We start from the raw sequence: 24,030 nt of genomic DNA, 5'->3' as shown, positions 1-24,030 counted from the left end.
TTCTTAGATCACAAAGAATTTCATATCGATGTAGGGAAACACCCCAATGCTTTGGTATTTACATTATTGATTTAAATAAGTTATTATTATTATTCTTGTTAACAATTATTAAGCAAAAATACTTTTCTTCTTCACAAAAATTGTTGTTTAATTATATTGTCTTTAAATTTATCCTGCTCCTTGTGATTCGACCTCGTTGTGAAATTTTAAAGTTCTCGCAAGTGTATGAATTGTACCGAAGTATAGTTTGATAAGAACAAGGTCGAACCCACATGAACTTGAATGAACGTAGGAAAATTAAATCAAATCTTAACCAAATTAATCATAATCTAGTTTAATAAAAATTGGTTGTTTTGAAATTATATAAACTAAGCAAATAATAAAATTAAGCAGATAGTTAAACTAAGCAAAAGATATAAAGTAATAAAAAGATGTAAACAATCAAGGGAAAGGAATTAAGGTTTTGGAATTCGCCTTGTAAGTCATATCAGCATATATTTATGATCATTAATTTTTTCCAACCACTGCATGATAATCTAGAAATTAATCTTGTTATCATGGAAAATATCATCATTAAAACTTATGTTTAAAAATCTAAAGCATGTTCTTCTTCGCTTTTTAAGTATAAAACCAAATCATCAATTATATCCGTAGCCAAACAAATCACAAGATATATCCAATTCTAAAAATTAAATAATAAATTGTATCCATTGACAGACAAATCACAAATGATATCCAATTTTATAATCAAGAATTAATAAACCAAGCATTCAATTAATTAAGACAAATCCTAAATCATGAGAAAAACATAATTGAACTCATATCTAGAATCTCATCTTAGTCAATTGATATGAAGTAAGAACAATTTAAATTACTAAAGAATAACTATTGTGGGAAAAAAATCAAATCACATAATTACTGATAATCCTTAACAAGGTTTCATCCTCAACCCTAATTATAAATTTAGCTACTTATGATAATTGAAAGAAAACACAAAAATAAAATACTAAACATTAAATTAGACAAATAAAATAAAACTAACTATTATGGAAGAAAACCAAAAAAGTAGCCGCACTTTCTATACATTTAGCGCCAAAAAAGTAGCCGCACTTTCTATACATTTAGCCCTTAGCCCTAGCACTAGCCTCAGCCCCCTAAATTTTTCCCTAAAGAGCCTTTAAATAGGTCAAGGAATTATAAGTTGAATTCCCGTTTGGAGAAGATCCCAGATTTTTAGGCTTCATGTAACCGACAATTTTGGCCCACTTAACGTTAGAATTTGGGCTCTTGGTAAACCACAAAGTTGTAGCCCTTTAAGTTGACTTTCCAACCTAACTTGAATCATCTTGATTGGACATTTGAACCGAAAGTTATACCAAAAATACTAACTGATATGCAGGCTGGAATCCTAATCCGAATTGGACTTGAATTTGGTACAAATTTCCTTTGATTCCTTACTCCAATTGGACTTAAATTTAATTGGGTTGGTCTTCCTTTGAATTCATGCTTGGCTGGATGTAAGTTGGCTTGATTCAATTGGCCTAGCCCCACTTTGCATGTAAAGCTCTAATTACCTGCAACACAAAGATATTATATAATCAGTCACAAAATAACATAAAAAGTAAGGCTAAATATGTAGATATAAGAGTACTTTGTTGTATGTAGACCTCGGTACTCCGAAAATTATATTGGTACGATCTCTTGCACTTAGGAGTCAGCAAGCAAACTTCCAAACAAAATTGTTTATTTTAAGAGGAACCTTCACTTTCCAAACCTTATTCCAAGTTTCCTGATTTAGATGAGGGAGCCTAGGTATGTTCAAAGTCCCATTGTTGAGAAGCTCATAGGCAGTTTTGACATGATATTCCCCATTATTGGAATATTTCCACACTAATTTGTCTCGGACTGAGTTTGTTTTTGGGATAGGGATTTGTAGGATATCACTAGCTTGAGGAGGAGGGTAAAGGGTTCTGACCAGATCAAATTTCCAAGAGGAAGTGTTGTGGTCAATTAGGTCCCCAACTGTGCCAGTTGGCAGCCTAGGGTCCTCCAGGTTTAGATATGAGCATTGGAATTAGTATTTGTGTTGAAGAGGGATATCAAAACCATCACCAATCCACCATCTTCCTTCCTTCAAGGCTGGATTGTCTTGTTTGATGATATTCTTCTAGTACTAGGAATGGTGTGGCTTAGGGCAACAATCCTGAATGGAGCATCTAGGAAAATATTTGGCTTTATAAGTTTTAGCTAGGAGGGATTAGGGATTGTGGTTTATTTTCCAAAATTGTTTGGATAACATTGCTTGATTCATGGTTTTGAACTTCTTTAGGCGTAGTCCTCTTAACCTTTTTGGTTGACAAACTTTGTCCTAACTCAGTAGGTGCAATTTCCTCTTCGCTTGATCATGCCCCAACCAAAAGGACCTGATTATAGAGTCCATTTTGTTACAAATGTTGTCAGGTACCTTGAAACAAGATAAGGTATAAAGGAGAAGAGATTGGAGAATAGAGGATATAAGGGTGGTTTTGATAGCTTGGGATAGCAATCTAGCTTTCCATCTTTGGAGTTTGGATTGGAGTTTATCAACCAAGAATTGAAAGTCAGCACATCTGTTACCTCTAAGCTTGAAATTTATCCCAAGGTACTTGGTATGATTTTGAACCAAGTTAACATGGAGGGCTTGGGCAAGGCCTTCCTGACCAACAGTAGGCATATTATAAGAACAATATAGATCATATTTGGCTAGGTTTAATTTTTGTCCTGAGATTGAGTAGTACCATTCCAGGATGAGTTGGATGTTTTCAATTGATTTGTCATCCTTTTTGAAGAAGAGGAGTGAATCATCAACAAACAAAAGATGGGAGAAAGAGAGACCATTTCTTCCAACCCTCACCTCTTGAATTTGTTTAGATTTTTAGCCTGTGATAAGGAAATGGATAGGATGTTAGCACAGAAAAGGAAGAGGTAGGGTGATAAGGGGTCCCCCAGTCTTAATCCTTGGGAAGGTTTGAATGTAGATGTCAAATTACCATTTACAAACAGTGTGTAGCGAATAGAAGAGACACATTCCATTATCCACTTAATCCACTTTGCCTCAAACTTCATTATTGTTAAAATAGCCTTAAGGAAGGTCTAGTTGACCCTGTCACAGGCCTTACTTATGTCAATCTTAAGCACTCCAAAGCTAGCTTTCCTACCCTTCTTCTTCTTAAGGGATCTTATGAGCAATAAGGATGTTATCAGTAATGTTCCACCCTTTAATGAAAGCATTCTGATAAGGAGTTATGATGCTGTCCATCAGGGGTTTTAGCCTATTAACTAGGATCTTAGATATGACTTTGTATGTTACATTACAAAGACTAATAGGTCTGAAATGTGAGGCCTCATCAGGGAAATGGGTTTTTGGCATGAGGATTATGAAGGTATGATTGAGAGGTTTAAAAAGAGACCCAGAATTGAAGAAAGCCAGGACTGTGCTGATGACATCTAATTTAACTGTGCTCCAAAATTCTTGAAAGAAAAAGGCAAGAATGCCATCAGGTCATGGAGCTTTGTGAGAGCCCATTTGAAAAACAGTTTCTTCAATCTCTGAAGCTGTAATGGGTCTATTGAAAGAGCTATGATGGTGAGCAGATAGTATAGGAATGGGAAAGGACTAAAGTTCCTGAACTATACTATCAAAACTTGATTGGTTCTTACTCTCAAAACAGGTCTTGAAATGGTCTGCCAGGATGATCTTAATTTCCCCTAGATTTTTTGTAATACTCCCTTGGTTATCCTTAATTTGGAGGATTCTACTTCTGGCTCTTCTCTATCTTACAACTGTTTGAAAGTATTTGGTATTTCTATCCCCTTGGAAAATCCATCTAGTTCTAGCATTTTGAGCCCACATCAATTCTTCCCTATTTAGAAGGTCCTCTAATTCATTTCTAAGAGTTCTTTCCTTCATAACATCCTTAATAAAGTTAATGGAGTTTTGGATTTGTTGCAGCTGAGCTTGCTTCAGTTTAATATCTCTCTCAACTTTCCCAAACACATTTTTGTTCCATTCCAAAGCTTTCCTTTTAATACTTAAGAGTTTTTTTCTTAATTGTTCTGCTCTAGAACCATGTGAATTAAGAACCTAGGCCTGTTGGACCATATCTTTACATGATGGATGGGTAGTCCACATATGTTCAAATCTAAAAGGCCTTTTCGTAAATGGGGTTTGGTAGTCAAAATCCAAAATAATTGGAACATGATCTGACCTGATGATGGGAAGATTTCTAATAGAGTATGAAGGATATAAGTTAATCCACTCAATACTGGCAAAAGCCCTATCAAGTTTTTCTGTAACCAAACCATTCTCCTCTTTATTATTCATCTAGGTAAACCTTTGCCCTGTGGCAGTGAGATCACACAAATGTAGATTTGAAATGACTTGTTGAAATAGGTTGGCACCAGCAATACTACCTTGTGTGAAAGAAAATTTCTCATCCTTTGACAATATTTGGTTGAAATCCCCAATGCAAAGCCAATTGGGATGAGCAGTGGCTTTAAGGGAGGAAAGTTGCCACACCTCCTCCCTCTTAGCTTGATCAAGGTGACCATACACAAAGGTGATTGAGATAGGTTTACCCTTGTTATCTAGGAGGTCTATGTGAATAAGGAGAGCAAAATCAAAAGTGACCTTAAGACTTTGTCTAGGCATCTAGACTAGAAGTAGACCCCCACTAAGACCCACTTTAGGAACCTCCCATCCATCAATAAAACCACACCTAGTCCAAACTTCCTTACCTTTACCTTGTACTATCTTTGTTTCCATAGGGAACATAAAATCAGGTTTAAACTCTTGGGCTTTTTGTTGGCATTGAAGAACTGCAGAGGGTTTGCCCAAACCTCTGCAGTTCCAAATTAGGATCCTTATGGTTGTAGGGGAAGCTGATTTGGGTTAGCTTCCTAGCACTCACGTGGATTTTTTGAAGTTTCCTTAGCAAGATAATAGTCACAAATTGCATTAAGATAACAAGAGTTTTTAAAGGAGGCATTGTTGCCACCTTCCTTTGAAAAGAAGCCACAGAGGAGTTTCTGGCAAATGTTTCTTCCTAGCCTCCCAAGTTTTGATCTGATTCTCTTTTTAGAGGGCACATGATCTCCTTTCAGCCATTCCTCACAATGCAGGCTAGTTAAAATTCCTGGGTCTGAAGAAACTGAAATTGGGGAAGGTGGGCTTGGGCCAAAGTCAGTAGGGTCTGTGGTTATGATATTGTTGAGCCCAGTATCCAAGCTGACAGTGTGGCTATGTGCAATTTCCACCTGTGGTTCAGGTTCTACCAAGTATTGAGTCCATGTATGATCTTGGCCCATAGCTTGAGATATTTTAATTTGAGGCCCATTACTGGGACTACCCTCTTCAAACCTAAATCTGTCTCAATTAACCCTTTGGACCAAAGATTCAATAAAGGGTTCTGGAGCCTCAAGATAAAAGGACCATTTTCTGCAACCTAAGTCCATCGGAGAGAAGCATCTGTTGGGAGTACCCATGGTGGGTGTAGGGTAAAAGTTACAGTGCTATCAGGGTTATGTGAATGGTTAGAGGAATTAAGAGGTACCTAGTCAAGGGTGGGATTGGGGGGAAGGTCAGAGTTATGGATATGGCCAGGGGATGAACCTGGGGAGTTAAAGGGAGTGGGTGGGATTGAGGGATTACCTAAAGATAGGGAAAATATTGCAGAGTTTAGGGTTGCATGTTCATTTTCAGACTGGGACGTAGGAGGGAGAGGATGGGGAGGGTGAAGACTATTAGGATTAGGGATGTTAGGTGTTTTGGGGTCTGGGAAAGCTTGGTGACTATCTTCTTGGGAATGAGAAGAGGTGTTGGAATGATGTTGATATTGGTTAGGGTGGTCAAGGGGGTTGTGAGTATGTGTATGGTGAGAAGGTTGCAAATTCCCATACCTTACTTGGGTTGTCTAGCAGCATCTTCTGTTGTAGAAAGGTCTAAGTTCATTGTGAAAGTGTGGCTCCAGTGAATCAATCCAAACTTAACTTGGTGAATGCATTGAATTCGATGTCGTTGACAGATAAGCATCCTTTCAATCTCATCCATACTCTTACTACATTGGCTTCTTGTATGACCAATCAATCCGCAATGGACACAAAGTTTATCAACCCTCTCATATCTGCATTGTGCCCAAGTCCGAGAACCATCATCAAGACGCAATATGAAACCTGCAGTAAGTGGCATCCATGGATCAATTCAAACTTTGACGTGCATGAATCTTATTTTTCTAGGTATTTAATCCTCCTAATCAACCCTTTCAAAGATACCCATAATCTGACCCAAATGTTCTGCTTGTTCTAGGTACTGGTACTCTAGGGGCAACCCGTGTAATTGAACCCACAATGAGACATAGTTTAGTTGCAATCTATTCAGGACCAAATTTGGTCTCCATTTCTTCAATTCTAGGAAAGCTCCATCCACTACCCATGGTCCTTTCGAGCAGAAGTGATTAAGATCCTTTAAGAGCTCAAAATGGATTAGATAAAAGAAGGAATCTCTTCCTACTACTGAAACAACACCTCTATTCCGCCATGCAAAATTGATTATTAGCTGCAGATGATGAACAGAGAACTTCCTATAGTCTAAGATGAACCCAATGGCACACTGACCCTAGAAATCCCTTTGCATGTTGATATTTTCAAAATCAGCTTCAAGAATAGGGCCATGCTGAGTAAAAGGTGTTTCATTGTCTTCACTGGCCTGGGAGGAAGCTTTAGAATCTTTAATAAAGGGACCAACACTGACCTTGGACTCACTACTCTCAGTCCAGCCAAACTCTCTAGTTGGAAACTGGTCCCCCATGGTCAGCAACAAAAGGGAAAGTAGACACAAGGTTCCTAAATGAAAAGCTTCAAAGATATGTAATCAAGTTTATGTGGGAGGTCATACATGTTCATTTCTAAAATTGAGATAGGTCACTCTACTTAGTACTAATTGTGTATAACTTGGTTGAATTGATCATTGAAACTTCACGTTAGACTAAGGACTATCTCATATTTGATATCCACCCATATCACACATGTCTATGTTTTGTGAATGCCTTATTCATTTGTGTGATTGTACTTAATTAAATGTGATATACATACTCAAACATCTGTTGATCAAACCCAAAAATATTTTTGAGTATTTTAGTTGTTTTTGGAAAGTATTTTGTTTCGAAAATTGTCACAAAAATTCAAAAATTTTCAACTCTGCCTTTTGGCGACTTACTCGCAAGTCGCGAGTTTACCTAGAATGCTTTGTGACTCATTGGCAAGTAAGAGCTCAAGTCGCGAAAAAGACTTAGAAAATTTTTCAAAATCTGGGTTTTAAACTTTGTGGTGACTCATTTTGGTGACTCATTCGCGAGTCCATCCAGAGGCATTCATGACTTACTGGCGAGTGAGAGTCCCAGTTGCAAAAAAGACTTAGAGAAATTTCTCAAAATTTGGGTTTAAGGGATTTTGGCAACTTAGTTTGGCGACTCACTCGTGAGTCAATTGAGTCACGAAAAATGTGTGTTTTGCAAAAAATAGTGTTAAAACTCAAATAGTTTTTCAAAACTTTTCAGTTTCCCTCGCATCACGTGCTTTTCTCTTTGTCTTCTCTGCCTATCCCTCTCTCAAAACTGCCATTTTCAATCCAAAAACCTCCATTTTCATCTTCAATCTCCACATAATCATTAGTTGTTTTCATGCCTTATATGCACACTTTTTTATATGATGCATTCACACACAATCTTTGACATGTTGTATCTCCACTGCCATGATTATATTATGCTTTGATGTTTAGCATCTTCACATGTCAAATTTTTTTTTTTGAATTGCTCTTTAAATTTCAGTTTTTAGGGTTTAATTCGTAGTGTATGTTTTTGGTACTAACTTGTAGCTAATCAAGTTTGTTGCCATTTTTTTTTTTTAATCTTGCTCTTTGCTATTTCATTATATTGCTTGAAGATGTCTCCTTTCAAAAAGTCAACAGTGAAAGGAAGCAGTAGCAAAGGGAAGGAACCAGTCATTGACCTCAGTAGTTTCTCCCCTAAGTCAAAGAAAACTCGATCTTTAGCTGGAGTTTTCGATGACACCCGATTCAGATCCTATATTGCATTTCAAGCATATTTTAGCTACTTCCAAAATGCCTCTATGGTAATTGAACAGGTTGTTGAGCAAGCTACTCTTCTTGATACAAACATTCCTAAATGGATCACTTCTAAGGATTGGAACGGCCTTCTATTGAATCTTGAAGATCCTTATGAAGAGCCTGTGAAAGAGTTTTATGCAAATGCTATCTTTGATGGGGAAGAGCTACGATGTTGGGTGAGAGGAAAGGACTTTACTATAACGCCTTCATATCTTGCTCTCATTTTGAACATCAATCGACCAGTGTTTACAAAACCATCGATGTATGATGAAATGGAACCGGATCTTGACATTCTTCAAGACGCTTTCGGAGAAAACTTGGATGTGTCTTCAAATGGGAAATCAATGGGTCTATCATCGTTATCTCCCGAGTTAAGGTTGCTCACAACAATAATGTTCCATAATCTTTATCCTCTCTCAAGCACCAGACATATGAATCTTCGTCAGGCTCTATTTCTTCATGACTTGATTACTAATGAAGAAATTGATATATGTTCTCATATCTTTCACATTTTGGTCAAAACTTCTGAGAGGACGGCCTCTAGGATCTGCCTTCCATTTTGTTGCCTCATCACAAAGATATTGAAGCTAAAAGGAGTACCCACTATGGAAGATGAGTATTCTCAATCAAAGCAAAGACCAATCAACATTACCACTCTCAATGCTATAATAGGCCATAGCTGAAAGAATGTCAAGCAAGAGAATAATGCTTCTCAAGGTGATACAAGCTCTAGCTCACACTCCTATGATGATAAGTTGGACAACATCATGGCTTCCGCGCAAGACATTAGCACAAAATTGTCCGGCCTCACATCTATCATGCACTCTTAACACACCCGATTTGAAACAAAGTTTACCTCTCTCCAAACTCAATTGGATCAAATCCAAAGGAAGCTAGAAGAAGATGATGACTAGCTATTCCATGACAAAAAGGGGGAGATTGGTGTTCATGATAGGGAGAGAGCTATGATAGGGGGAGAGAGTTAAATCAAAGGGAGAGCAAGAAATTCAAAAACAAGCTTTTCTAGTTTTTCTTTGTAGCTATTACTAGTCTATGTTCATATTTCATAGTTTAAGCTTATGTTGTGTACTTGATTATGTTTTTATGTACCTTTGCTGATGTAGCTTAGTACTCTTGTGCTCTTGTTGGATCTTGTATCTTTGATGCAATCTAAACCTAATGCTTCGTGCTTTAGTGTTCTTGCATCGGTTGAGTGTTGGACATGCAAATGATACTTATAATTGAGCTTATTTACTTGCATGTCTAGATGTTCATTCATCGTGTGAATGTTCATTGTAGTCACTATTTATAGTGATTGTTTTTGTATGGTCAAGACATGCTTCGTTATCATATTCATACTTGCTTGATCATATTGTGCTTGCTCCATATGCATTATAAGTTTTCTACTTACAATGAACTTAATGAGTGCATTTTGTGATATTGTTTTTAGGAAACTTGTTCGTATGGTTCAAGAGCTTCACAAATCTAGAATTAGGTGTGAGTGAGTTATGGCAACTATTCTCAATTTACATTTTTAAGTCTAGAGTTTGTTTTAGGGTTTTGTCACAGAATAACCAAAGGGGGAGATTGTAAATTTGAATTTATTCAACTATTTGTTAGCTTTATTTCGTGTCAAATTTTCTTATAATTCAGCATTTAGAAATCTTGTATATAGGTGGGAATAATGTAAGGGTTGTGTGTGAGAGAGTGAGGAATTGATCAAGAGTGTGCAACAAGATATGATTTGCGACTGACTCGCAGTGCTGACTCACCAAAGTATAGCACACGTATGAAGCATGCAAGAAGTTGAAGGGTTAGGACAGCTGGTTCACTACAGAACAAAAAGTATAGTATGACCTATCTATTATCTGACCACTGGAACTCTTGACTCATCCCAGTCGTGAGTGACTTGCCAGTGCACCCTGTTTTACTGAAAAGTAACTTTTCACATTCCTTCTCATACCCTACTACAAATACCCTTATACCTACGAAATGTAGAGAGCTTCCGGAGAGAATTTTGAGAGAGAAACCCGAGAGAAAAACAAGATTGATTCATCCACAATCTTATACATTTGATTCTCCAAATTCTTTTACACTCATCCTTTCCATTGTCATACCCATGAGAGGATCTTAAGCCAAATCCTTATCTCACCACATTTAGAGCAGTGAGAAGGTTCATGGTTTTTGGGAAGCAGTTCAAGAGCAGACAAGGTTAGGAATAACCCTGTTAAAGCAAGAAGCTTAAAGGGCTTAGGTGCATCAGGTAGATTAGGCTTGGAGGGTCTATTGCTATTCATGTATCCCAACTGATTTTTTACTGGATCATTTTATCGCTTGGAGGCAGCGGAGAGGTTTTTTACCGAGTTTTTCAGTTTCCTTTTTGATAACACGTGCCGGTGTTATCTTGTGTTTACTTCTCTCTATCCTTTACTCTTTGCTTTTAATTACTGCTGAGTTATGATTAAAATATGGTTTAAAGTAGTTTGCATATTTGGGTATTGCTTATATTTATCATTCCACACATCAATTTTTTGAATATAAGCTTGTATTGGATATTTTGTTTTTGGGGTCGAAACATTCACAAGTGTTTTACACACTAAGTGAGCTTTCAACAAGGACTGTAAGCAATCCAGTTCTTCACAATTCAAAAATCAAGATAGAGGGAAGAAAAATGCTAAGGATGGCGGTCAATATACTGTTCCCTCTGGACCAAAGTGCTTCGGATGTCATGGTTTTGGACATATGAAACAAGAATGTCCAACATATCTCAAGTCGATTAGGAAAAGCAAGGCTTTTGCTGCTACCTCGAGTGATATTGAGCCTGAGACTAAGTCAGATAACAGTGGTGACAAGGGAATCTTGAGTGCTTTCACTACCACAGTGGATCCTACTGAGAGGATCATAGAAGCAGTGGATGAAGAAGAGGACTTGGTGGAACCTAAGTTTGAGAAAATGGACAATTAAGATGATATCCATACAACCTATGCTAAGTTGTATAAGGTTTCCGAGAAGCATGAGAAATTTTATAGGCTAACCACTAAGAAGTTGAGTGATATGGAACTAGATCGAGAGAAGCTCTCTACCAAGGTTGATGAAGCAAATCAAACCATTGGAGCATTGCGATTTGGGAAAATTTCTTGGCTAAAAGGACCAAGAAGCTTTAAGTGGAGCTGTCTCAAGTCAGAGCTTAATTGGAGAGGACCTCAAGTGCAAAACTCGATGAAATGTTAAGCATTCAGAAAGCTGCTTTTGACAAGACCTGTTTGGGGTATGATTTCTCTTCTCCTAATATTGCCTCCTCTAGTACAACTGTGTTTGTCTCACCTGCTGATAATGTTAATTCTGAGAACAATGAATCTAAAACTAAAATAGCTAGTGAGAACTTAGATAAAGGAAAATCTATTCTAGGAACACCCTCTAAGGTTGAAAAGAAAGAGATTAGAAACCTTAGGACTAAGAAGGAAAACAACAAAAAGTCTCAACAGAAGAAGCCGCATTTTTGTCATCATTGTGGAGCAAATTGCTATAAGTGGTTAACCACTCAACATAGCAATAGTGTGTTATCATCTGGTGGTTAGGATCAGATTCCATCCTTTCTTGCTCCTTTTAAAGATCTTCTCAAGGCTCTCATGTTCCTTTTGAACTTGAACGGTTTCAATTCTTCCCCCTCACCTTCAGATCAAAGGTTCGCACAAAGGAAAGGTCCTTCCTCAAAACCTAAAGTATGGAAGGAAAAAAGCTCAAAGTGATTCTGTCACGTTTGTTTCTCTCTCCCTTTATATTCTTTTGCATTACTTGTTTTTGAGTCTGTCTAGTTTTATGCTTTGTGTGTTTCTTTATGTTTTTGTTTGGTTGTTTTTAGTCTTTGTTTTATTTTGCTTTTCATAAAAAAAAAAAAAATGAAAAATTGAAAAAAAAAAAAACAGTGTGTTTATGTATATTGGTACTTATGTACCTTGGATGGCCATTGAAACAAAGTTTTCTAAATTTTGTATCTCTTGTAACTTAGATGAGCATCTCAATGCACAACTAAGCAAGTGAACTTTGTGACTTGTGTTTGTGATGAGTACGATTGAGATTGTCTCTTATATCCCATATTCATATCACTCTTTTTAATGGGAAGGACTAGAAAATTCTAAGAGAAAGAAATAAATAACCATCTTACCACTAAAGCCTGCCAATCATGAATAACATCTGTGTGCTTAGGCACAATAAAATTGGGATGTTTCAACTTACATAAATGGGTATTTCTTTTCTCTCTCTTATATGCCCATGCAATGTTGTGCTCAAAAAGAAAAATATGCAAAGAAAATAAAAGCAAAAAGAATCAAAATGCTTTTAATATGATTGCAAGCGTGTTTCTAGGAGATGTGGGAGTTATAGAATGTATCTCGAAGGTGATAGTCCCCATCAAGCAGTTTTGATTGTGTGTGAGTGTAAGTGATTTTCTCTAGTCTTGAATCTTCATAATATGAGATACTTATGCACTTGCTATGTTTTCACACACAACACGCAAACTCTTTGCTACTTTTGATATATGTGTAAGTATAATATGATTTGGCCATCACAAGAAATACAATGTTAATATATACTTACTAAACTGTTTTAATTTGTTTTTGAAATATAAAATTGGTTAGACTTGTTTAGTGTGTGTGTGTGTGTGTGTGTTTTGGATCTATGAATGCTTTGCACATATGTTGAAAGATTTTTTGAGAGCTTAATATACTGATTGGATCTTTGGTTGAGTAGCTTGCTTGCTGCATTCAATCCTTATGTCTTTTCTCCATTGAAAACTCCTTTTCTTCAAGCTCGATAGCTTCTCGACAGATTCCTTAATCGAGCAATTTTCCTGTGCTCTCTGCCTTCTTGATAGCATCTTGATAGATTCTTAATCCATCGACATTTCTGGCTTTCTTCTCGATAGAATCTTGGCAGCTTCTTCGATCCATCGAGCCAAAATTGTGTGCCTTCTGTCTGCTCGATAGCTTCTCGACAGATCTTTGATCCATCGAGATCAATCTTTTGCTGTCGGGAAATACTTGACAGCACCTTTACAGATCCACTTCTGTCGAGATTTAGTGCTTGATAGATTCTCAATAGACTTCACTTTTCTTATATCTTTCTCGACAGATCTCCTTCTCTCTCTAGTCCTAAACACTCTTCTCTCACTCAAATCACTCTACCCACTCATTTTTCAGCCTAATCCAAGCTAGATCCACTTGGTAAGTGTTCTAAACCCTCTCATTTACATGCATTCATGCATTTTAGACCTAGGTTTTGGGTTTTTGAAAATTGATAGGCCAAGAATGTATTGACCCCTTGTGATGAATTAACCAATTAATTAGCCAAGTTAATTAATTAATTAATCTGATTAACATGCAATACGTGTGGTAGTACAAACAAATCATCAATTAAGTTAATATGTAGTAGAAAATAAAGTTGACACGGTGATTTGTTTACAAATTGGAAAATTCTACAAGGTGAAAACTCCATTGGGTCATTTTAAGGTCATCACTCTCGAGAATTTACTATTATCACAACAAGCGGTTACAAGTAAAAGAATCCTAACACTTTATACCAACCTATAGTTGAAACTTTATCCCAATAACCAATTGGACTTGTTCTGTAGTGACAATCTCTCATTTTCAATGCACGGCTCCCAGTACGGAACTAACTAATTCGATGCGCGGATCCTTATACGTGACTTACACACCAACTTGAGAAGGATGTTGGCTACAAAGTTCTTCAGTTCATCAACACCATGAAAATTACGAAACTCCTAGGTTACAAAATCCTACGGTGTACAAATGTAGCAGCTTCTTCAAGAGAAAGATGAACTAGGGCAGATGTCTTCGATTCACAATATGCTTGTGAAAAACTTTTGCACTAAGGTGCATCAGCTGTGACGGCTCTTAAAACAATACTTATATATGTTTAGGGTTGTGAGAAAATAAAGCCCAAACATCTATACACGGATTGGAGTGAAATCAGATTTGAAAAACTAATTTTCTTAAATCTCGATAGATACCTTATCTATCGAGCAGCTGTTGAGTATCGGACTTATACAGCCTTTCAAACCTTAATAGACTCTAGCTATTGAGCTAGCTGTTGAGTTTTAAAATCCAGCACTTCTTCACTTGATTCTTGGATAGACTTGCATGGCTTTAACACTTGAACTTACAACATTGTTTCTTGAAGCATTAAACACATCATAGATCTATCCAATTACAAGTAAAGTGCGTTTTGTCAAAAGATTAGCTAATTCTATATTGACATATGTTCCTAACATGATTCACATATGTCCTAACACTACGTATCATTACATCTTTTTCAAAAACCAAAAAATAGATTTGTATCTTCCTTAGATGCAGATCTGAATTTTTCGAACACAAAAACTGATTTGTATCTTCCTTAGATGCAAATTTGAAATTTTCAAAATCAAAAACTAATTTGTATCTTCCTTAGATGTAACTCTGAATCTTTCTAACACAAAAACTAATTTGTATCTTCCTTAGATGCAAATCTGAAATTTTTTAACATCAAAAACTGATTTGTATCTTTCTTAGATGTAGATCTAATTTTTTTTTTTTTTTAAACTGATTTGTATCTTTCTTAGATGTAGATCTAATTTTTTTTTTTTTTTTTTTTATAAACATAGCAAAATTTGAAATAAAAAAAAGAAAGTCATGAGTAGTAATGTTTTGTTTGATGCAAGTAGCATAGGTTTATTTCATGAATGTAGTTCTCTTCTTTAAAAAAAAAAAATTCTTTATTTTATTTCACATAAAAAAAAAAAAAACAAATCTGATTTTTTAAAGCTTTCTACAAATAGAGATCTTTTTGAGCGGTTTTAGACCCCTTAAAACACAACCAGATTAAGTAGCCTAGTTAATTAGCCAAGTTGTTACTTAGTCAAATTATGTAATTCTAGGTTAAAACAATCAAACAATCATATAAAAAATATAAAGCATCGGAAAAGTAAATAACACAAGATATGATCACCTAGGAAACCACACGGTAAAAACCTGGGGAGGATTTGACCTAGCTATCCTCAAGGTAAACCTGAATCCACTATGCAAAAGAATCGAAGTTCATACAGAAGGACTACAAGCTCCCTGCTTGACTTTCTAATACTACCCACCAGTAGAACTTACTGACACGACCATGTGCAAGCTCCGAATCTACGGACTCCTTCTTTCTTGGATTCTCCAATCAGCTACAAGCAGCCATGCTTAATATTCTTTAAACTTCAATGGTAGCAATCGAGTTGATCATCAAGATGTTGAAGTAATCTCTACCTTGAAAACTCTAAGCTTTGTGTAAAGGCAAACTCCTCTAGATCTCATAAGAGATTTACACAAAACAGAAAAGTATGAGCAACAACTCAACTGGAGCAACTCTAAAAACGTGGCTAGGGTTTTTCTTTATATACCTAAGGTAAAAACAGAAAACCCAAAACGTTTTATGAGCTAGGGTTAAGCTGGAATATTTTGCAGAAAAACATTTTGCCCGAGATTCGATCGATTGAGTCTTTCCTTCAATTGATCGAGCTAGGCCGAAATGTACCAATGCATCTTGCAGCCACTCGATTCCAACTTTACATGAAAGACGAACTTTGAGCAAGTCTAAATAAGACTAACTAACCTGTTTTGATCATGGTTTGCCAACAATACAAATTAGAGTTCTAAATACATAAATTCCTAAATCTTTAGAACCTAACACTTTTCATCTACAAAACAGATTTGATTTTTTTTACATACAAACCAAAAACCAATTTTTTTTACTTTGTTTCAAAATAGATTTGATTTTTTTACATACAAATCAAAAACCAATTTTTTTATTCACAAAAACAGATCTAGAATTTTTTTTGAAAAAGAAAAGGATGCATTCATAAATAAATTTATGTGGCTTAGTTTAGTTAAGTGTTCCATGTATACATATCATTCACATCATGCATAAAGGGGTACATTGGTCATGAGAGTTTAAAAAACCAGACTATGTATGGGTAGAATGGGTGTCTAACACCTTCCCATTCCGTAACCTAACCTCCAAATTTAGTGTCTTTGGATAGGTGGACCTAGGTTTTATCTTTGCTTTTTAATTTGGGTGGATTGTAACTAGGGCAAAAGCCTATGTATCTTTGGTGGTTTGTAACTAGGACCCAAAGTCATGTAATACTTAATTTATCAAGTTTGTATTTTTTTATTCAATCAATGAGAATGGAACAATTTAGTCATGTAAAGTTGTATTTAATTTTTTTCTTATTTTTTAGTATAAAAAGTAAGTGACGACTCCACACCACTTACCGAAAAAGAGAGGTGTCTTGAAAAAGTACTCAAAATCTCTTTTTTTTTTAGGGCACCTTTGCGGTCTCGCACAATGACATCACCATTCACACACATTCACTAGAAGCTACTTTTTTTAATCCAAATGTAATGATTAAAAAATAAAATTAGGGTTTCTCATATGTACACACATTAATTTCAAGCAAAGTAATTGATTGATAATATTTTGGATGATATGACATAAATGTTGGCCGCTATAGTCTAGAAGACCGATTTACTGGGCAAGGTGGGTGCCTAACACCTTTCCATCTTATAATATAACCTCTAAGCTTAGATCAAGAGTTAGTAGATCAAATGCTTGTCCATGTAATTTTCAATCTTTACATTGTAACTAAGAAACAAAGCCATGTATTTGATCTTAAGTTGTATCTAGGACCATAGCCATGTAATTTCCTATGATCAACGTACATTCATTCTCATATCAATAAAATGATGAATTTTTCAATTATGGTTTTCTTATTTATTCCAATAATTAAATAAGTAGTGGCTCCATTGTAAAATCCTTAATCTAAAGAGAAAAATGTAATCAGTAGAATCTCCATTTTGAGAGGCAATAATATGACTTCACCCATTCACATCAATTTGGCCCAAAGCAATCAATTCAAAACGGGCTGGGGACACAGTCTCTCATAGTAAGACTTATGTCCCATAATGGAGAATACAAATGTGTATGATACAAAATATAAAGATGTAAATATCACTCATAAGATATATTATAAAATGCAATTGATATGATATTTGACTATCGAGCCTCTAACATGGTAACAGTAATTTCATTGGTTGAGGATGATTGGTTCTTGCTTGATGAAGTTGATTTTTTTCCTACAAAGAAACCCAACTCTTTGGGTTCAGGTAATGAACTCTCACCATGTAACATCATAACCACACATGGCATATTTGGTCGATCGTTGTGATGTTGTTGCAAGCATAAGAAACTAATATGAAGGCAACGTAGAATCTCCAATTGGATTACAGAGCCCTTTAAGCAAGTATCAATCAGTTCTAAAGGTCTGCCTTCTTTCCATAATTTCCATGCCTAAGACATTTTAAAATTCTTTATCATTATTTGTATCATTATATGTAATAAGACAGAGAATGAAATCTTTTGAGAACTCACATGTCCAACAAGGTTTTGAGTATTGTCTAGATGGAAAGAGCCTCGATTTTTCTTTCCACTTATTATCTCCAACAACAATATTCCAAAGCTAAAGACATCAGATTTTACTGAAAATAGGCCATCAATGGCATATTCGGGTGCCATATAACCACTGCAAACACATCATTAAGCATGAAAATCTTTGATTAAAAAATATCAACAATAAAACATGTTAAGAATACGTACTAAGTTCCGACGACTCTATTTGTGTTTCCTTCAATCTGATCTCCACCAAAGATTCTAGCCATACCGAAGTCAGAAATTTTTGGATTCATCTTACTATCAAGTAAAATATTACTTGCTTTGAGATCTCTATGTATAATCCTCAATCTAGAATCTTCATGAAGATATAGAAGCCCTCGCGCAATCCCACAGATAATGTTGAAGCGCATAGACCAACCTAAAACTTTAGCTTTTGTTTGATCTGAAAAGTTTCTCACTTATGTTAATACTAAGTTTAACTTGAATATGAAACAAGAAATTGGCATTTCTTTAAATAACAATAAAAAATTTTATGAAGTTTGGTAAAAAAAATTCATGAAGTACAAACCAAAAATGAAGGAGTCCAAGCTTCCATTGGGCATGTATTCATAGATTAGCATTTTCTCGTCCCCTTCAATGCAATATCCCAAAAGCCTAACAAGATTTCGATGTTGCAATTTGGCAATTAGTATAACTTCATTTTTAAACTCACTAAATCCTTGTCCAGATTTCTGTGAAAGCCTTTTCACAGCAATTTCTTTTCCATCTATTAATGTACCCTGAAAATTCACATTTTCAAATTGATTTTATTGAAGTTGAATATGGTGAGAATTGCTTTTTATTTTTTGTGATCTTTAAAAAAGCTTGTTGCAAGGTTACCTTATATACAAGTCCAAAGCCACCTTCACCAAGCTTGTTACAGCTTGAAAAGTTGTTAGTGGCAATGACTATGGTAGCTAGGGTGAAGAATGGGACCTCCATGTCTTCACTTTGGCCTTCAATGTTTTGGTCTATTATCACATTATTCTCCATTTTCTCTGCTAAGATCAAGATGAGCTTCACATTATACATCAGAAATAAGAGTATCGCACTTGTTAAGTTCCGTCTAGATCAACTAGTTAATTATACAACATAATTATTATTTGATTTCAAATCAAATAAATTAATTAGGTGATCCAAAATATCAATATCAATAACCAAAAAAGAATAAGTGATCAAGTCATAAAGCAAAACAATAAATGCATAAGACACAATATGATCCTGAAGTGGAAAACCTATGGATAACTCTTTAAAGGAAAAGGGGCTATATGAGTAACCTACTCCCACTAAGGCAATCAACTAGAAAAGAATGTGTTTTATAGTCTTGAAAAAAACCATTCTACCGAGACTCTACATTCCAAATCGATAATTCACTGCTGCTACTCACAATAGCTTTAAAACTTTTGAGTTTCTTCCTATACGGTTTCGCTCATGAATGGCAGGTCTGTGTAAATTAACTTAGAACCTTTGGTGCACTCCAATTAAGGTGCCTCCTTGAATATTTGATCTACAGTCAACTAACTAGAAGAAATGCTGTGTGGTTTTGAACTTTGGATCACAAGATTTTATAAAACTACTAGGATTCTCTCAAGAAAGCTCATGGATGAAAGGCATGGTTTTTTCACTATAAGTATTGTGCTAGTTTCTGCCTTTCCAACTTTACTGGAAATCTTGCATAAAATAGTATAAATTGGTGTTTACATATACGGTTATAATCCTAATCAAAACAAGATTTAGATTATTTTTTGTGATTCTCGTTCAATGGGCCATTTCAGCCCATCTTTTTTTTTTTGGGAGCAAATTTCAGCCCATCTATATTTACTAGCTTGAGTCAGCCTCTTGGTCCCCCTACTTTAGGCCACAACATATTTTAGCCTTACTACTATATTTCTTAAGATCAAATGGCTAAACTTCGTAGCTTTACATCTTATTAACTGCTTTGTACGTTTCTAGAAGTTCAATTAAAAAATCTTGAAATATCTTTTCCAAAGTGGGTCGGAGAGAAATATTACCTCTGAAGTTTGTCCTTTTGCTTATGCAGTAGGTAATCAAGAGCACCCCAAAAACGACCGCAATTGCAACCACAACTATCATTATCACCTTCATCTTTTGCTTGTCTTTCTCCTCTTTATGATTGACTTGGCAGAAGAAAAGCAAAAATATTTTAGTAATGCAATAAAATAGATGGAAACAACAAAGATTAAAGCTTCAATGGCATGTAAATATATAAATTAAAGAGCAATAGAGACCATAGGCCTATTACCTTGCTCTGAAGCAGGCATTCGAATATATACATCCTGCCTATAAGCATCCTGCCCATTAACTGCAACCTGTCTAATATCAATTAGATCCCCAAACCACATGGCGCAGCCACTTCCTCCATTTGTAATATTTGAGTTTGCATAAGCCGTACAGGAACAGTTGTTCAAACATTTGACTCTGCATTCGTTAAGATTCATACTTCCGTTCACCCGGGAATACGTGGTATCTGGCATTTTGAGCCCAACAAATTGAGCAAACCCAATTTTATCTTTGTCCTCGCAGCTCAATTGGGTAATACGTACACATCCCTTAGACCACTCATCTGGGTTCCATGTATCTGGTGACTTATGGTTGAATCCTTCTACACATTGACAGATTGGTGACTCACCAATGATACAATTTCCATAAGGACCACATAAATTATAACCGTCACAATTGTCTTTTGGCATAGATAAGTACAGTCTCCATTTTTTTTCTTCCGAGACCCATATGTAGCGCTCATATAAGGACGAAGTTTGGTTCAAAAGTGCTCTTGAGAGTACAGAATTTTTAATCATATTGTATATGAAGTACACCTCATCGCTGTCGATGACAAAATCGTAGGTGTAAACTGGATTGTCCTTTAAGTCTGGTGCACCACTGAGACTAAGGCCATTCCATGGTCCTGTCCGGAATAACTTCTCGGTGCCTTTGTTCATGACTATCTCAGGGTAATTATGAAGTTCAATCCCCCAACTCAGTTCTCCTGGAGATGGATCATCTGGACTTTTCCAAGCAGTTAGGCGCCGTTGCAGACCAGTCCTTAAGTCCCATCCAAGCTTCATCCCCGGTAGCCAAGTATCAGAAGGATGGTCAAAGCTTTGCCACAAATAATTTTCTGGGTCTTCTTCGTTCTCTTCTCTTAATACTAGATTTCCGGAATCTAAAAGCTGGACTATTGGATTCCAGGCCTGTTTTGTTGAATTTGCCGACCAAGCAACTGTTCTATTCTGGCTGAGAAGAACAAGACTGCCTGAACTGTTTACCATCAACATGCCAGACGAGTCGTTTATTGGATTGAGCCGATTTGCTACCCAAACAACCGTTCTAACTGGGATATTGTTATACCATATTCCCAAGTAACGGTTACGGGACTTACCAGGACTAAAGAACCCCAGTGCGTAGCTTTCATGTTTAGAGACCAAGGTTATGCCCTCACTGAGGGATTCGGATTTTGAAATGCTGTCAGCAGCATCCGACAGTACAAAGAAGAAAGGAAGCAAACTGGAACTCAACAACACAAAAGCAAAGATGTCCATTGCTTTCCGTTCTTAATTAGAGAATCTTAGCCAACATTTTAAAGTTAGGCCTATTATAATGAGCAATGGCTACACCATGGAAGGTCATGCGTTGAACAAAAATTTCCGCGTGTCGTTACTCTTTTCTGCGATGTCGCATTAATTTCCAAATTGTTGACATGGGTGGCTTGAATTGCCACTGAAGTCCAAGCCCATTGCTTGTAAGTCGGTCAAGGTGACCGAATACAGCTAGGAATGTATCTCCTAGTGTTGCCGACCTATGACATATACATATATATATATATATATATATAGAAGTATATATATTAGGTTTGAGATGAAGGGCAGCCGTGTGAGAGAGACAATTCCTAAAAACCTAACAGCAGCAGCATAAGAAGAAAGAATACTATTTTCTTGTCTTGTGGGTGAGAGAGAGTTATGGTGTATTGAGATTTGGGTTTCTCAAGAGTGTTCTTGTGCACTATTGTATCTTCCTATTTTTATTGTGAAATTTCTCCGTTGTCCTTGTAAAGCTAGGCAGTTTGCCGAACCATGTAAATTCTTGTGTTCTTTGTGTGTGCTTGTTATTTAATTTTTGATTATTTACTATTATTGATTTGAGTCCTGGGGTGCTATTTGCACAACACACATTTGTCGTTGCTCTCTTCTGCGATGTCGCATTCTATGTAGTTCATCCTCACGCCCACTATTTTTGACAAGATTGTGAAAGATTGACAACAGTGTCGGCTCTATTGGTAAGTAATTGATGCGGTTGTCTAAGGCTCTAAGTAGAAAAAATGTCCCAAATTTTACTTCAATTAAGATAAAATATTAGCCATTGCGTAAAATATATATATTTTTTATCAAGTAGAAATGTTACGCTCACAACATTTTTCACAATATTTTTACAACAAATCTTAAGTAGTAGGTTATTAAAGACTCTTACTTATTGATAACAAAATAAATAATTTCAGTAGTGACTTATTGATAACAAAATAAATAATTTCAGTAGTGAGTTCAAATTAGAACCAGTAACAAATTATTAGAGGCTGTTACTTATTGATAACAAAATAAATAATTTCAATAGTGAGTTCATATTAGAATCAGTAACAACTTAACAATTAGGATTTGCTGTAAAAAATATTGTGAATATAGCACATCTAAAAAAAGAGAGCAATATACACACAAAATTCACAATGTTTTCTACAATAATTGAGTTGACATACTTTTATTAGTTTTTACCTAGGTCTACCACATATTACTGTTTTACTTACCACTATCAATCTACCATATCAACAGATGTGAAAGTTTTATCAAATTTTTTTTTGTCTAAAGACTTTCTTAAAAAAAAAAAAAAATCTACATTGTTCATGCTTTAATGCTGTCAGCAGCATACGACAGTACAAAGAAGAAAGGGAGCAAACTGGAACTCAACAACACAAAAGCAAAGATGCCCATTGCTTTCTGTTCTTAATTAGAGCTCTTAGTCTTAGCCAACATTTTAAAGTTAGGCCCATTATAATGAGCAATGGCTACACCAAGGAAGGTCATGCGTTGACCCAGTCTTGTGGTACATTAGAAAACCCCACATTTTTTTTGAACAAAAATTTCCACATGTGTCGTTACTCTCTTCTGCGATGTCGCCTTAATTTCCACATTTGTCGTTGCTCGCATTAATTTCCACATTTGTCATTGCTCTCTTCTGCGATGTCGCATTCTATGAAGTTTGTCCTCGCGCCCACTATTTCTAACGAGATTGTAAAAGGTTGACAACAGTGCCGACTCTACAGGTAAGTAATTGATGCGGTTGTCTAATGCCTTAAGTAGAAAAAATGTCCCAATTTTTAATTTAATTAAGATCAAATATTAACCATTATGTAAAATATTTTTTTTATCAAGTAGAAATGTTAGGTTCATAATATTTTTACAATAAATTTTAAGTAATAAATTATTAAAGACTCTTACTTATTGATAACAAAATAAATAATTTTAGTAGTGAGTTCAAATTAGGACCAATAATATCTTAAAAATTAAGATTTGCGGTGAAAAATATTGTGAATATAGCTCATCTAAAAAAAGAGAGCAATACACAAAAAAAATTCATAATATTTTCTACAATAATTGAGTTGACATACTTTTATTAGTTTTTACTTAGGTCCACCATATATTACTCTTTTACTCACTACTATCAATCTACCATATCAACAGGTGTGAAAGTTTTATCAATTATTATTATTATTATTTTTTTTTTTTGTGTCTAAAGACTTTCTAAAAAAAAAGAAAAAATCTACATTGTTCATGCTTATTAGTAATAATTTTGCATCTAAAACAAGATAGTAGAGTTTAAGTAATATTATTTTTTTAAAATTATATTTAAATATATAAAAGGTCTCAATTTTAGTTTTCGCGTTAGGCCCCCAAATGCATCAAGCCTCTTTTACTCACTACTATCAATCTCCCATATCAACAGGTGTGAAAGTTTTATCAATTATTATTATTATTATTATTATTTTTTTGTGTCTAAAGACTTTCTAAAAAAAAAGAAAAAATCTACATTGTTCATGCTTATTAGTAATAATTTTGCATCTAAAACAAGATAGTAGAGTTTAAGTAATATTATTTTTTTAAAATTATATTTAAATATATAAAAGGTCTCAATTTTAGTTTTCGCGTTAGGCCCCCAAATGCATCAAGCCGCCCCTGGTTGACAAGAGTGGAAAGATGAGCACCAAGATTTGAAATTATGAAATATTAAGGAATATTGGTAGATCCATTATTACCATTTTTTTTTTTAAGAAACAAACACAA

The 24,030-nt window shown here is 35.4% G+C and overlaps 1 protein-coding gene across 3 annotated transcripts; it reads right to left on the bottom strand.

Moving 5' to 3' along the window:
- Positions 1-17,015: 17,015 nt before the first annotated feature.
- On the bottom strand, positions 17,016-21,515 carry LOC136067628 (G-type lectin S-receptor-like serine/threonine-protein kinase At4g27290). Of its 3 annotated transcripts, none has more exons than XM_065773780.1 (7): positions 19,947-21,515; positions 19,696-19,809; positions 18,524-18,684; positions 18,213-18,423; positions 17,849-18,086; positions 17,624-17,774; positions 17,016-17,542 (listed from the first exon to the last, which is right to left on the bottom strand). In XM_065773780.1, exons 1-7 carry the CDS (start codon positions 21,241-21,243, stop codon positions 17,249-17,251), a joined length of 2,466 nt encoding a protein of 821 aa, XP_065629852.1. In that variant the 5' UTR covers positions 21,244-21,515; the 3' UTR covers positions 17,016-17,248. The 3 variants fall into 3 exon arrangements, with proteins under 3 accessions (XP_065629852.1, XP_065629850.1, XP_065629851.1); XM_065773778.1 differs by having other exon boundaries at positions 19,696-19,821; positions 19,947-21,513; XM_065773779.1 differs by having other exon boundaries at positions 18,524-18,681; positions 19,696-19,821; positions 19,947-21,512.
- Between the last annotated feature and the right edge of the window lie 2,515 nt (positions 21,516-24,030).

The sequence above is a fragment of the Quercus suber genome, unplaced genomic scaffold (assembly GCF_002906115.3).
Source record: "Quercus suber isolate HL8 unplaced genomic scaffold, Cork oak 2.0 scaffold_80, whole genome shotgun sequence".
NCBI classification, from domain to species: domain Eukaryota; kingdom Viridiplantae; phylum Streptophyta; class Magnoliopsida; order Fagales; family Fagaceae; genus Quercus; species Quercus suber.
The sequence above is the reverse complement of the archived record's forward strand: the minus strand, read 5'-3'. Positions and strand labels throughout refer to the sequence as shown.